The sequence below is a fragment of the Trichomonas vaginalis genome, chromosome V (assembly GCF_026262505.1).
Source record: "Trichomonas vaginalis G3 chromosome V, whole genome shotgun sequence".
Taxonomy (NCBI): domain Eukaryota; phylum Parabasalia; order Trichomonadida; family Trichomonadidae; genus Trichomonas; species Trichomonas vaginalis.
In genome coordinates this window covers 15702737-15717801 of record NC_067207.1, presented here as the reverse complement: position 1 = coordinate 15717801, position 15065 = coordinate 15702737, and the positions used below count along the sequence as shown (strand labels likewise).

The window sequence follows — 15065 nt, the reverse complement described above, 5'->3', positions numbered from 1 at the left end:
TTGTTCGAATACTTCTTTCAAGCTCATTTATGTAAAATTAAAGATTTTATTCTAGGCTCAAGCGCGTTCATTGAACTCTATACCATGCGAATACAGTCATAAATGGTGGCATATAATCTGCACCCGAGCCTGTTGGATTTGTTGTGAAAGTATGGACATGATTTCCTCCTGGTTCAGTTGGTCGAAAAGTCTTTTTTGCTGCATTGTTATAAGATGGAGATAAAACGTCATTGCCAGCTTTATATTCTGAGTTGTATAATGGATGGTCTCTTAATGAGTGGCTATGGTCGCCAGAAAAGTTTGTAGTTCCTGTATGAGTGTGCGCAGGTAAGTTTGCTTCAGTAATTTTCTTCGAACCTCCTGTTTGCTTTGAAGAGTTAGCACAGTATAAGAATTTGTCTACAATCTGTTCCCAAGTACCAAAACCTAAAACTGTTTCTGGATTTGTTGAATTCATTGACGTATAAATAGAACCTATAGGATATAATGTTTCAAGAATCTGAGTCTTTAATGTTTGAAGCTCTGTTTTATCTGCTTTCTTATCTAACATTGTTGGTAGTTCATATGCTTCAAAGTTTCTGGCATGACTTTCAATATTCCTGCAACTCTTATCTAAATTGTTAAGAGTATCTTTTACGCTTGTACTTGGATTCTCTAAAGGTGCACTTGAACCAAGGTCAAAGTTCAATATTATGTCGTCTGCTCTAACAGTAGTGAAGGATTTATGTGTATGTTCTTTGTCAGCTTTCTTATCTAACATTGTTGGTAGTTCATATGCTTCAAAGTTTCTGGCATGACTTTCAATATTCCTGCAACTCTTATCTAAATTGTTAAGAGTATCTTTTACGCTTGTACTTGGATTCTCTAAAGGTGCACTTGAACCAAGGTCAAAGTTCAATATTATGTCGTCTGCTCTAACAGTAGTGAAGGATTCATGTGTATGGTTCTTGTCGGCTTTACTGTCTAATGTAGCTTGAAGTTCATTTATATCGGAGATGTTGTGTTTATGAGATTTCAAAACTTTGTTCATTGCTTCGAGTTCATTTTTGTCCGCTTTACTATTTAATGTAGCTTGAAGTTCATTTATATCGGAGATATTGTGTTTATGTTCTTTATCTGCTTTTTCGGCTAATTTCTCTTCTATCTCATTTATTTCAAGTTCATGCCTACCACCACCTCCCGAAGAAGTATTTTTCTTCAGCTCTTGAAGAACGTCCACTTCGCCATCTTTGGTGTCAATAATGAGACTTTGTGTTAAAACCTTTCCTGTCTTAATGGATGTTTGTAAAACTTCTTCTTCACCGTGTTCGGGGTCATGGTCGTCATCATATCTTGTGAAATCAGAGATGTTGTCATACATTAAGCATATCTGTCTCAAAAGTTCTGCTATTTGAAACTGGAACGAAAGATATACAGAACTTTCATCATCTCCTAAAGTCAAGTCTGCTTTCTTAAGTATTTCTTGAATGTATGCAATGAGAACAGAGTACCTTGGAAAATATTCGAACAATATTTCATTAGCTGTTGGTTTTGGTGGTTCTTTTGGAGTTTCTGTTGTTTCAGTTCCTTCTGTAGGTTCTGTTGGAGTTTCTGCATCTCTTGACTTCAATGCTCTTGCTCTCAAAGACCTAAATGTTAGAGCACCGGGTTTTACAAAGGACTTTATAAATGCTTTAATAGTTCCTGGTAAGTTATTGTTAGCATTAAGTAAGTTCCTTATGCTTCCATCATGTACGTCCATAGCACTATGTAAAAAATCTATACTTTTCTTGTAGTCAGCAATAGACTGACTGTGATTTTTTAAAGATTTGTCAATACCTTTAAGCCAATCTTCATGCATGTCTGATACTGAGCCAAGAATATCATTTGCTTCCTTTAGTGTATTTTGTGCTTCTCGTAAAGTATCCAATCCCGTACGTGCATTGTTTGCTATACGTCTTACAGTATCTATTTGACTCCTTGTTTCTTGCATCCAACCAGATAAAGTTTTAATAGTATCCGAACCATTTGAAATGAAGTTCAAAGCATTTTTAACGTCATTTAAAACTTCTTCACCAAGTACCGCCCATATCTTTCCGATTTGGTATTGAAGAACTCCATATGAAGCAGCTTTAAACCAGTATTTATAAGGTTCCATATCCATGATTTAGCAGTTTTTCCATCCTTTCCATCTACACCATCCAAACCGTTCTCGCCTTGAGGTCCTTGTATTCCTTGTATTCCTTGTATTCCTTGTATTCCTTGTGGTCCTTGAGGTCCTTGAGGTCCGGTGTCACCCTTCTCTCCTTTCAGTTCATCTTTATGTTCGTTATAATATTCTAATGTCATAAGGTGTACATCATTACTGCTACCAGCAACGCCAAGAATTTGTTTCTCATTCATGACTAAATTCTTTAAGCATTTAATGTTGTCGTCAAATCGAAAGCTCTTTAACAATTCAATGAGAACATTTAATACTTTCACTAATGAGGCATCTACTGTAGAATTTATATATTGCACCGTTCCATCATTTATGATAGGAACTTTACTTATTGTAATGAATGGGTCATAAGTGTTAAAAGTATCGAAATCAATGACTTTTTTAGTTTTTCCATCGTCAATGACTAAATCATTGCCTTCAATGGTTAAAGTTGAGTTTTCGTTTACTAGTTCATGTGCTCTTCTTGCTTCATTTGTTTCGTACGCATATGCAGCAATAGTCATATTTTAATGAGAATAAAATGTTGTTCTATTTGCAAAGTACAGACCCAAACGAATACGGGACAGTAAAGCTACAAACAAACTTAGGTCTTCAGAATGAAGCACTTGCTTTCAGAGTTGTTGACTTCAATACTATCGCAACTTTTGTCATAACAGATGAAACAGATTTCATAGAGATTGAAATAGATGACAAAAGAAGTTTATAACATTTCCTAACAGAGCTGGTATAGAATAGATAAAATTGCTGGAGTCATAGATACTCTCATAAATGAAGAAACTATTGACAACATAGATGTCGAACTCTCTTCTGAGGGAACATTGAAGTTCAGTAGCAAGAAAGAGTTCAAGATAACACGAATGAGTCATAGAGTACAACTTCTTTTGGTGCATACCATATGACATTTCCTTTGAAAAGTGTTGACAAAACGATTGAGATGAAATCTGTTCCATACGTATGTTATGGTAATTGTTTATACATTGAGTCTAAAATAGCTAATGTCACAGGCATTTCAGGAGTTAATAGTAAAGGTTCAGTAGAGTATAAATCTTTCTGTTATGAAGTAAATTCAATGTTCATTCCAAACGTTCCTGTCATAGCAACTCATTTAGGTAAATGGGTTCGCATTAGTCCTCATAATTTGAAAGACATGCAATTCAGACTTGTTGACTTTCAAGGAGAGCCTGTAGAACTGAAGGCACCAGTGCGAATGACTGTTGAAGTTGACTTTTTAGAAAATATTAAATGCAACAGCTTACAAGAGAACTCAGAGGCTAAAAATATAAAGTATGAATGTTATGTATTAGGTCATGAACTTTGGTTGTTGCTGTTTGATGAAACAAATGAGTTAGTTATGTCAGTCAAGAGAACAGAAAAATATTGTGTTAGTGAAACTGCACCAAGTCAATAAGATTAGGTTTGCATTATGAAGATGAGTTCGATACTGTTGAAGAAGTTTTGGATAGATATTACAAATTGCTTTAATTTACTAAAAACATTTCAAACAAAGTTTATATTCTGTTGAAGTTAGTTTTGTATATTCGTTCGAATATTTATACTTAAACTCAACTCCTGTAGTTCCTGGTGTTTCAATGATGCGGATGTTACCTATTTCATGAATGGTGGCGTTTGACCACAGCATTCGATTTCAGGGTCGAGATAGTCAATGACACATTGTTTCCCTGTTATTCGTGAGATAACATTTTCAAGGTCCTCCTTTGTTAGAATTATTTGGTTCTTACTTATAAGATTTGTCAAAAAGCTTCTTATCGTCTTTGAGTAAAATTGTTTGGTATAACTGAAGAAGGTAATGGTCTACGTTATCTGAAGGATTTGTTTTGAACATTTGTGTAAGGATTGTCGTTGGCTTCTGTCTTGAAAGAATTTGGTCCAGTGGTGGATACTCTAACTTAACATCTGATGTAGCGTTAGCGTTTGAAGCTGTGTTTAAATTCACGGATTTCAGCTCTGGTTCTTTTTCTTTCAAAACACTCTGAACTATAGTTCTTTATGACAATATTGTTTGTCGTTCGTGAGTCAACATTTGATGTTGGTTCAATTGGAAATTAACGGCACCAGCTAAGATGGATTTGCTTCTCATTTCATATAGAATAAAAACTTTTATATGTAATGAAATGAACAATATACTCGACAAGGGTTTGAATGTAAAGCTAACGAATGAAATATTGTTGAATTCACTGAGACAGGTGCTGTGTATAAAGAGTAGAACTACTGAACAAAAGAGCTAAGGGAAGAAGCAGGAACATGAACAAAGGGTGGAAGCCTATAAAAATTTAATGTCAATGATGGCTCAGGAGGTTCAAACATAAAGTATGCAGAAAGTTATAGAGTTTATGCTCTCAAGGGAGAGAAGCCTTCATTTAAGAACAGCTATTCTAACACATATCCTCAAAAGCTAACGGATGGGGAAGTGGATGATATGAATGACAGCAAAAATTTAACAGAAATGGCGACAGAGATGCATGGAATTTGTTTACCATCAGTCAATTGAAGGTTAAACTTTAAAACAATGTTGGTCGTTCCCATGGAATATTTTTGACTTTAATGGTATTAGTCATGATATGAATCTCAAGGTATGAACGAGGAGAGATGAGAGACTTATATGCTTCCCAAATTTCTTCAAAAGGTAATGTTATACCTGACTGTTTCCAAATGAGTTCAATATCATAACGTGAGAAACCTTGAAAGATAACGAAGTCAGTTATGAGACGTTTTATGTTTAAAGCAAGAAAACGCCATGTTTGCATAAGTATTGCTACAGTTAAATGGTAATGTCTGACTTTAGTAATGATGTTAGCTAATGGTGAGTCAGGCTTTGAAACTAAACCTTTTCCGGCGAAGTCGTCACAACGAGCAGAGTGTTTGAAGGATACTTTTTGAAGGGTATTTTGAAAGTTTTGATAGAATGTAGTTTGTCAGTCGTTTATATCGTAAACTCCTGAGTATTGACGTAAGTGGTGTTTGTCAATAATTCTTTCCATCTCTTCTGAAGTCTTTTGCATTCCTGACTGTATAAATTCAACAATGGCATAATATTTTCTCTTACGTCGAATGTAACGTTGAAGAAATTCAATGAGTTCGCTATCTGGAACTTTAACGACAGAGGCTTGAACTTTTGACATAAATGTTTTCGCTGTTGAGTCCATAGAGTCTGAAGTTGCTGATATAATGATTTGGTCATAATATGAGTCATTTCCTAAACGTTCTGTTATGAGTATATGACGAATGAGGTTGAATGTCTTTCCTGACCCCATCTTTCCACAATAGAAATACACACCATTTGAACAGAACTCATAATCTTTGCTGAAAGGAAGAATAAGAGAAGAGTTAAGTTTGTCTGTAGTTTCATTCATGTTTTCATCTACGTCATGTATTAAATGCTTCATTTTATCTCCATTAAAAATGCAAGTCAGAAATATTCAGAACATAGCACCGAGTCTAACTGACAAGAGTATAAAGATATACTATGAACATGTTATGATGAAACCTACCAAAATTCAAGAAAGTCAGTATACTTATGAATATCCAAGACACTGGGTAGAGTATGTAGGAGGTGAGAAAGCTATTGAAATCAGACAAGTTCGAAGTATTCCAGCAGGAAGAACAATATTATTGAAGAACTTTAATGTTTTGAGGTATAATGATGAAACAAAGAAGCAAGATAGTTTCCCTGTTGCTGTGTATGTGAACTTAGATACAGGAGATGACATGAAAGTTTTTAACACAAAGCTTCAAATGGTAGTGAGAGAACAACTGACTGCGGAAGGACATCCATTACCTTCAGAAGTTACCATAGCATATAATTTTGAAACAAACTCAATAGATTTTAAAGTCGTCTCTGCAAAGAAGTCAGGATTTACATTTAATGAAGCAGATGTATATTCGAATGAAAACTTCAAAGCTATTGCATGGTTAGATAATGACGATTGCTTTAAGAAAATATTTAAATACAGTGACTCAACGATGTCAATAGATGACCTTCGTGGAATGTTACCATCGACGTTTACAGTTGAAGGTTCAGCAGGATTGCTTACAAGATTGTCAATTGGTGGCGTTTGGTCTCGTGAGAACATTGTTATAAAATCCAGTATAAGTGAATTTGCTGAAGAATCTATATTATGTCTTTCAAACTACATGTATTCGCCGCCGAAGCATTATAGTATAACAAACTTTGTCAGTAAGTTTAACATAAGACTTGTCGAACCTTCTTCAATGAAAGATGTTGTGCTACCTAAAGATGGAAAGGATGGACTCATTATTGAGATGATTTTAATTGCATATTAAATGAGCTTGTTCTTGAAGGTCATTCATGATGAAATAACTGTTGTAGAAGATGTTAGCAATTGTTCAGACATTTTGAAGCGAATAGATGAGATAAGAAAGAAGTTAGATAGACCGCAAAGCGGTGAGGGTGAAGCCCGTGAGAATGTTTATGTTTCATTGACTTTCTCCAGTAACGAGAACTTTTATGAGATAATATTGAAGAGAGATGATTTTAATATGGTGTAAATGGTAGCTTGGGCAGCTTTAGGCGCAATGGGAACAAAAGCATTAGCATTTGGAGCAAAAGCACTTGGAGCTTATGACGCAGTAAATAAAATGAGTGGAGGAAGGGTTTCGAAGACATTAGATGCAAATAAAGGAAAGATTGGAGGCTGGGTTGCAAAGAAGTTAAGATTAAATAAAATAGGGCTCATAAATAAAGCATCCAATTTGGTTGCGACTGAGTCAGAAAATGCTTTAGGAAAGGACGATGAGTTTGCAAAACACGCAAAAGATTTTAATGACCAGATGAAAGGTGAAACATTGCATTTAAATAGAGTCGATGGAACTAAAGAAAATGTTTCTTCTCCACTAGTAGTTCTTCCGTATGGTCCCTATGGAATGTATGGAAACCCTTACGAAAGACCATTTGACCCATTGACTGGTGGAAGTAACTGGTATCATTACGGACGAAGAAGAAAGACAGTCAAGTTGGAGACAGACGTGAAGAAAGCAACTAAAAAGAAACCAAGGAAGAGAGTTATAAAGTAATGAATTCAACAGGGTGAAAAAAGAGGTGAAAAAAGAGGTGAGATCTCACCACTTCACCTAAATTTAAATGGATGTTTTCATACGTGTGATGGTGGTGATATCATTTATTTTTAAGTTTATTTTTTATTTTATTTTTTATTTTATTTTATATAAATGACGAAAACTATTGAGATAACAAACTACAACGGTCATGAGTTCAAGAATTTGTTCTTTGTTCCTCGTGAAAATACATTCTATCAGATACGAGGGAGAAAGGGTAAAGTTAGTTTGAGCGTTTATGACTACAAGCATAATGGAAAGTTTATACAAGCATACGATACAAATGGTAAGCGTGTTTCATTAGCTTTGTCAAAACTTACAGGTATAAACTATGACAGTGATTTTGACCTATATGAAGAAGAAAGTGAGTCAGAAGATTATGAGCTGTTATGTGAAGCACAGCAATGGGAAGCGCTGCAATACTTTTGTAAGTGAGAACGTTTATTTTTACAGTAGTGAAGTCGTTTGTGAAAACATTAGTGAGGTGAAGTGGTTGGTGGCTTTGTAAATATTTAAGGTTAAGTTAGTGTTGTCGTTGTGTTGTAAAATATACGTTAACGGTTTCGTAAAGTGTCAAATTCACATATCAGGGGTAAGGAGGCGCGCAGTGCCTCAGTACCCATGATATGTATACTAACTTTGATGAAGGAGAAATCGAAAAGCTATATCAGGAAATCAAAGCAAAGATACTAGAACCAAATGTATTAAATATATCACAAATTGAATTATTAATTCAACGATGTATAAATTACAAGAATAAATACCGTTCATCATATCAATTTTTAATTGATAAAATTTATGAAAGAAATACATATTCAGTAAAAAAATATCATGAAATCTACTTAAATGAATATACTGCATGTGAAAGAGCAATTATAGAAGATGATATACATTCATTTATTGTTATGGCAACAATGGAAGAATCTGTTATATTCAAACAAGTAAGAGGAAAAAATATTTATCTGGATATTGTACCTAGAGACCCCTTACTTGAATGGTGTTGCAAATATGGAGCAGTGAAGTGTTTCAAATATTTAATTACAGAATTCAATTTAGAAATTACGAGCAGATGTCTTCAATTATCGTTTTTAGGTGGAAATGCAGATATAGGGTGTCCAAAGGTGCGTTTAGCACAGCGCTCTATATGAGACTATTAAAGGAGATATATGCTGATTATAAATATATAATAAAAAATATGAATATATGTATATGATGAGTATGTTGTATTTTGGCGCCATGCCGGGATATAAAATGAATTTTGAGACAGGAGGCGGTTTCGCGGGAAATTTTGGCGGGATTTTTTTCATTTTTTTAATGAATCATAAAGAAAACATCCTCGCTCTTGCAAAAAAATGCAAAGACTGTAAAAAAATCTACGAGACATTGGTAAAATGCTTCGGTATGGATGCTCCTAGCTATTCCACTGTAACGTATCATGTTAGGATGTATCACTTCATGAACAAAAAGGCGCCCATCATAAAAATTGACAAAAAATCGCCGGATCAAAGAAAAATCAAAGCAATTCTTCAAGCGCTAGATGAAGACCCAAGAGCATCACTCAGAAGGATAGAGGAGATGACAAAGATACCACGTACAACAGTCAGTTATTATCTGCACAATTATTTGAACTACAAACTAGCGTATACACGTTGGGTTCCGCACAACCTTAATTCAGTTCAAAAAAAATCTAGAGTCCAATCTTCGAAAGAGTGTTATATACGAAAACGATAAAAACAGTTTGACAGAAAAGTGACAACTTTACGTGTCAAAAATATAAAAAGTGATATTTTATTCATCATTATCTTCTTCATAATTTATTTCATATTCTTCGTCTTACCAACAAAAGATGGGAATGTGAACAATTGCGGGCAATTTTTAGCCATTTTGGCTTGGAACTAGAGCCTGCGAGGTACATGGATAGTATCAGTACCTCACAGGCTCTAGTTCTCTATATGGCGCCGAGAAATTTTGGTGAAATGTGGTCGCATTTCACCAAAATTTTTTCGGCGCCATAGGATGAATTGGAGGGTGAGAGATATTATTTCATACAATACTACTCTCACCCTCCAATTCCCAGCCAAAATGGCTAAAAATTGCCCGCAATGTGAACAATTGCGGGCAATTTTAGCCATTTTGGCTTGGAACTAGAGCCTGCGAGGTACATGGATAGTATCAGTACCTCACAGGCTCTAGTTCTCTATATGGCGCCGAGAAATTTTGGTGAAATGTGGTCGCATTTCACCAAAATTTTTTCGGCGCCATAGGATGAATTGGAGGGTGAGAGATATTATTTCATACAATACTACTCTCACCCTCCAATTCCCAGCCAAAATGGCTAAAAATTGCCCGCAATGTGAACAATTGCGGGCAATTTTTAGCCATTTTGGCTTGGAACTAGAGCCTGCGAGGTACATGGATAGTATCAGTACCTCACAGGCTCTAGTTCTCTATATGGCGCCGAGAAATTTTGGTGAAATGTGGTCGCATTTCACCAAAATTTTTTCGGCGCCATAGGATGAATTGGAGGGTGAGAGATATTATTTCATACAATACTACTCTCACCCTCCAATTCCCAGCCAAAATGGCTAAAAATTGCCCGCAATGTGAACAATTGCGGGCAATTTTTAGCCATTTTGGCTTGGAACTAGAGCCTGCGAGGTACATGGATAGTATCAGTACCTCACAGGCTCTAGTTCTCTATATGGCGCCGAGAAATTTTGGTGAAATGTGGTCGCATTTCACCAAAATTTTTTCGGCGCCATAGGATGAATTGGAGGGTGAGAGATATTATTTCATACAATACTACTCTCACCCTCCAATTCCCAGCCAAAATGGCTAAAAATTGCCCGCAATGTGAACAATTGCGGGCAATTTTTAGCCATTTTGGCTTGGAACTAGAGCCTGCGAGGTACATGGATAGTATCAGTACCTCACAGGCTCTAGTTCTCTATATGGCGCCGAGAAATTTTGGTGAAATGTGGTCGCATTTCACCAAAATTTTTTCGGCGCCATAGGATGAATTGGAGGGTGAGAGATATTATTTCATACAATACTACTCTCACCCTCCAATTCCCAGCCAAAATGGCTAAAAATTGCCCGCAATGTGAACAATTGCGGGCAATTTTTAGCCATTTTGGCTTGGAACTAGAGCCTGCGAGGTACATGGATAGTATCAGTACCTCACAGGCTCTAGTTCTCTATATGGCGCCGAGAAATTTTGGTGAAATGTGGTCGCATTTCACCAAAATTTTTTCGGCGCCATAGGATGAATTGGAGGGTGAGAGATATTATTTCATACAATACTACTCTCACCCTCCAATTCCCAGCCAAAATGGCTAAAAATTGCCCGCAATGTGAACAATTGCGGGCAATTTTTAGCCATTTTGGCTTGGAACTAGAGCCTGCGAGGTACATGGATAGTATCAGTACCTCACAGGCTCTAGTTCTCTATATGGCGCCGAGAAATTTTGGTGAAATGTGGTCGCATTTCACCAAAATTTTTTCGGCGCCATAGGATGAATTGGAGGGTGAGAGATATTATTTCATACAATACTACTCTCACCCTCCAATTCCCAGCCAAAATGGCTAAAAATTGCCCGCAATGTGAACAATTGCGGGCAATTTTTAGCCATTTTGGCTTGGAACTAGAGCCTGCGAGGTACATGGATAGTATCAGTACCTCACAGGCTCTAGTTCTCTATATGGCGCCGAGAAATTTTGGTGAAATGTGGTCGCATTTCACCAAAATTTTTTCGGCGCCATAGGATGAATTGGAGGGTGAGAGATATTATTTCATACAATACTACTCTCACCCTCAATTTTAATTACTTAAACTCATTCTATTTTTTTGACATGTAAATGTCACTTTTACTGAGATCTGACACAATGTCAGATCTCTTTTTTTCGTATATAAGAAGAGCTCCTCTCTATATTGGGTGCGTATCAATCCAAGAAGTTTCGCTTTTTAGTAACAGGGGACGAGTCTTGGTTTCAATATGCAACAGAAGCCAAAATCATGTGGATCCCGAAGGATGAAAATCCGCAAACATTCCCGAAGAAAAAAATTGACACACCAATGATTATGTTGTCGGTTTTTTGGGGCGTGAATGGCATCATCGCAATTGATATTCTTCAAAAACCTAATACGATGAATGCTCAGTATCTAATTGACAATGTTCTTACTCAAATTATCAATTCTGATGAGTTTGAGAAATCCAAACAACAAAAACAAAAGTTTGCAATTCATTTTGATAATTCAAGAGTTCACAAAAGTCATAAGGTAATGAATTACTTGGTGGAAAACAATGTCAAAGTTGTTCCAAACCCAATTTATTCACCTGATATTACCCCCTCTGAATTTTATTTATTCGGCACGCTAAAAAGAGAGCTGAAGGACGCGAATTCGTGAGTCCAGATGATCTTGAAAATTTTGTAAGAGAGCAATTTGAGCAATTTTCTCATGATGATTTAAAGCGTGTCTTTCAAGCCTGGATCGATCGCTGCGAACGCGTGATTGAATCCAATGGTGATTATATTTAAATAAACTTTATATATATGTAACTTGTTTATTTCTATTCGCAGTATTCAGGTTTGTGCTAAACACACCTTTGGACACCCTATATTATGCGTGAATGTTTAAAATATTAAACACCAGATGGAATCTGTATGAAATATGCCATTATTTCTCAAAACATTGATTTCGTTCTTTATTTGATGAACACATTCAATATCCAAATACTCCCAGATGAATGCAGTCAATTTTTATTTTTGCAAGGATTTCTTATCTATTTGGATCAGACAAAGGATTTTAAATGTGCGTTCGATAATATTTTCTTAATTAACTTCCCACCTTTATATGATTATCTCATTTCGTGTGGCGTGAATGTTAATAGACATGGGGCATTTTTCTCACACTTATTGAAAAATAATTATTCCGAAACTGCGAAATTATTCATTACTAAAGGAGCAAATGTCAATGGTTTGGATTATATACCTGGAATTCCTCTTTATGCTGCTGTTACAAATAATAATATTGAAATGACTAAATTATTAATTTCTTATGGTGCAGAACTCAATAGATATGACCCTTCTTATTCTGAAACAATGCTTTCTTATGCAGTAAAACATAATTTCGAAAAGATAACCGAAATTCTTCTGTTGAATGGTGCAAATAATAGAAGTAGGGATAGATGCAGTAAAACTACTCTTTGCTATGCAATTGAAAACAAAAATGTTCATATATCAGAACTCTTAATTTTGCATGGCTCGGATGTCAATTTCAAATACAACAAGAAATTTTTAATACATTATGCAATAGAAACTGGTATTCATGAACTTGTTAAACTATTAGTTTTACATGGAGCAGATGTCAATGCAAAAGATAGCCAAAATAATACTCCACTTCATTATGCAGCAAAACAGGATAATAAGGATATGATACACATACTTATTTCTAACGGTGCAAACCCCAATATCAAAGATAAAAATGGAAATTATCCCATTTATTTAGCAACAAAATCGAATGATTTTGACATAGTTGAATTATTTTTTTCAAGTAACATCAAATATACAGTTGATGTCGATGCGAAAAACAATGATGATAAGACTGCTCTTCATGTTGCAGTTTTAAATAATTCTTTGAGGATTGTTAAACTTCTTATTTCGCACGGAGCAAATATTAATGCAGTAGATAAGGGAAATATTACGCCATTTCAATATGCAATAAGAAATTATCATAGAGAAATTATCAAAATTTTCATTTCAAAAGAAGGAGATGTAAATACAAAAGTAGAAAATGGATTATCAATTCTACATTTTGCTGCGATTTTTGGCGATAAAGAAATGATCGAAATTCTCATTTCGAACGGAATCGATATCAATTCTAGAATCCAAGCAACTAGTCAATCAGCACTTCATATCTCTTTAATGTTAAATTATATAAATTTCATTGAATTTCCGACTTTTGATAGTCATGAAATTTTTGAGTTTCTCATTGAGAATGGAGCTGATATCAACGCAAAAGATATCAATGGCAAATCAATTCTTCATTATGCCGTTAAGTATAATAATATTAAAGCTATCGAATATCTATTTTCACATAATGTTAATGTGAATGCTGCTAATAACAAAGGACAAACGGCTCTTCATTATGCAATAATCAAACATCACCAATTTTCTCGTTTCACATGGTTCAGATGTCAATGTCCAAGATAAAAAAGGAAGAACACCTCTCCATATTGCAGTGCAGTACAATTACAAAGAATGTGTTGTATTTCTTATCCAACATCGTGCAGATCCTGATATCATTGATGAATATGAGAAAACTCCACTTTGTATTGCAATTGAAAATAATTATAATAATATTGTTAGTCTACTTATTTCATATGATACTAATATTTGCTACAAGCAAAATATACTTGAATAAAGTGTTTATTTTATGATTATTTACTTCAATAAGCTCTTAAATATTTACTGTATATCTTATAGAGCAGAAAAAGTATATTTATTCAACCAACATATTACTAACTATTAAATATAAAAAATTGAAGAATTTGTACAATATCACTGTAGATTTATTCAACCAACTAACTATTAATATTTTTTATCATTTCGAGTTTTATTTAATTGAGCTTTGACACTGCATCTGATAATCAATCCTTTAACCTTTACTATTCCTCTGGTGTTTATATAAAATACACAAGTAATGACCTTGTTTCTGGCAGAAAATGCATGGGATTTCTTTTGGAAAATGGAAATGGCGTATATTCGGTAGGGTTTGGAAGTCAGTCACTACAAGTTTATGTATTTATGCATGATGCCATTCACCGAATGGTTTGTGATTTAAATGGTAATAGAATAAGGGCAGAGGAAACAACTATCAACGCAAAATTAAATGCCAAATACATGATTTGTATTAATACATATGAGAATACTCTTTTTTCCAAGACGGAAATCAATACAGATATAAAGATTATGTCCCAGTACCAACCGAAAAATTAAGAATTTTTGTGCAAAATGGAGCTATGGCAAAGATAGCCACCCTTAGATTGTTTTTGGGAAATACTCGCTTCAATAATTCCCTTCCTCAGTGGTATTCTGCAGTTATTGCTAAAGATATTGATTATTGGATGACTTGTCGGCAATATTTGCATTTTCGTTATGTTAATTTATTAATTTTTCTCTTTGTTTTAGATTAGGATGAAAATTGAAGGTTTCAATTGAGAAAAACTCTCTTCTAACCCAAGCCAAATGTGAGTGAGTTCGATTTTAAACTGAGCGTGAGTTGTATATGTAGAATTACCAATACATTATCTATCTCCATTTTGGTTTTATATTCTATTTGTTCAAATTTTTAATCACTTTTCATTACTTTATTTAAAAATGTGCTTTTCATATAGATCGCAAGCTGCATGTTTAAAAACGAAACCTGGGGAATTCAACTTTGCTTTTTCGATATGATTATTTGCTAATTTTAGATTAGAATGAAAATTTTAATTGAAAAAACCTTCCTATTTAAAAAAATTAAAGGCTAGGTGTAAATGAGCTCCATTTTAGACTGAGCCTGAGTTTTAGGTCAGATATCAACCAACTTCTTGGACATTTTTTGTTATAGATTAATTTATATGTGAAATTATTTAGCAGAGATAAACATTGCATGGAAACAGTAGAATTCTGTAAAATTTCAACTCTCTTATTTGATACATTCTATATCTCACTTTTAGTAAACAAGTTCCCATGAGAATTTATATTGCTGCATAATGTAGATGAGTTATTC

General features: G+C 34.6%; 4 protein-coding genes and 4 pseudogenes across 8 annotated transcripts, besides 15 other annotated features; 5 read left to right on the top strand and 3 right to left on the bottom strand.

Annotated features, from left to right (window-relative positions):
- Nucleotides 1-7930: part of a mobile genetic element that runs on past the window's edge.
- On the bottom strand, nucleotides 68-691 carry TVAGG3_0343350 (phage tail repeat-like family; the record flags this gene model as incomplete). The annotated part of the gene is made up of 1 exon (XM_051230813.1): nucleotides 68-691. A coding segment is annotated over one exon (624 nt), but the record flags the coding sequence as incomplete, so codon positions are not given.
- Nucleotides 2041-2703, bottom strand: TVAGG3_0343340 (organellar and viral DNA polymerase type B; the record flags this gene model as incomplete). Its single annotated transcript, XM_051230812.1, has 1 exon — nucleotides 2041-2703. The coding sequence occupies one exon, from the start codon at nucleotides 2701-2703 to the stop codon at nucleotides 2041-2043; it is 663 nt and encodes a 220-aa protein (XP_051100542.1).
- On the top strand, nucleotides 2721-3483 carry TVAGG3_0343330 (annotated as a pseudogene). The gene has a single exon. A coding segment is annotated over exon 1 (763 nt).
- Nucleotides 4920-5571, bottom strand: TVAGG3_0343320 (annotated as a pseudogene). The gene has a single exon. A coding segment is annotated over exon 1 (652 nt).
- Nucleotides 5621-6502, top strand: TVAGG3_0343310 (uncharacterized protein; the record flags this gene model as incomplete). Its single annotated transcript, XM_001300015.1, has 1 exon — nucleotides 5621-6502. The coding sequence occupies one exon, from the start codon at nucleotides 5621-5623 to the stop codon at nucleotides 6500-6502; it is 882 nt and encodes a 293-aa protein (XP_001300016.1).
- Nucleotides 7231-7930: a terminal%2Cinverted (terminal inverted repeat of Maverick-1B transposon ID:TVAGG3_0343300).
- Nucleotides 7931-8398: 468 nt separating this feature from the next.
- Nucleotides 8399-8426: a terminal%2Cinverted (terminal inverted repeat of Mariner transposon ID:TVAGG3_0343290).
- Nucleotides 8399-9001: a mobile genetic element.
- On the top strand, nucleotides 8495-9001 carry TVAGG3_0343290 (annotated as a pseudogene). The gene has a single exon. A coding segment is annotated over exon 1 (507 nt).
- Nucleotides 9002-9063: a mobile genetic element.
- Nucleotides 9064-9183: 120 nt separating this feature from the next.
- Nucleotides 9184-9292: a mobile genetic element.
- Nucleotides 9293-9432: 140 nt separating this feature from the next.
- Nucleotides 9433-9541: a mobile genetic element.
- A 141-nt stretch (nucleotides 9542-9682) lies between these two features.
- Nucleotides 9683-9791: a mobile genetic element.
- Nucleotides 9792-9932: 141 nt separating this feature from the next.
- Nucleotides 9933-10041: a mobile genetic element.
- Nucleotides 10042-10182: 141 nt separating this feature from the next.
- Nucleotides 10183-10291: a mobile genetic element.
- A 141-nt stretch (nucleotides 10292-10432) lies between these two features.
- Nucleotides 10433-10541: a mobile genetic element.
- Nucleotides 10542-10682: 141 nt separating this feature from the next.
- Nucleotides 10683-10791: a mobile genetic element.
- A 141-nt stretch (nucleotides 10792-10932) lies between these two features.
- Nucleotides 10933-11041: a mobile genetic element.
- Nucleotides 11042-11205: 164 nt separating this feature from the next.
- On the top strand, nucleotides 11206-11830 carry TVAGG3_0343180 (annotated as a pseudogene). Its single transcript has one exon. A coding segment is annotated over exon 1 (625 nt).
- Nucleotides 11206-11910: a mobile genetic element.
- Nucleotides 11883-11910: a terminal%2Cinverted (terminal inverted repeat of Mariner transposon ID:TVAGG3_0343170).
- Nucleotides 11911-11956: 46 nt separating this feature from the next.
- On the top strand, nucleotides 11957-13504 carry TVAGG3_0343160 (spectrin binding; the record flags this gene model as incomplete). The annotated part of the gene is made up of 1 exon (XM_001300017.1): nucleotides 11957-13504. One exon carries the CDS (start codon nucleotides 11957-11959, stop codon nucleotides 13502-13504), a length of 1548 nt encoding a protein of 515 aa, XP_001300018.1.
- Between the last annotated feature and the right edge of the window lie 1561 nt (nucleotides 13505-15065).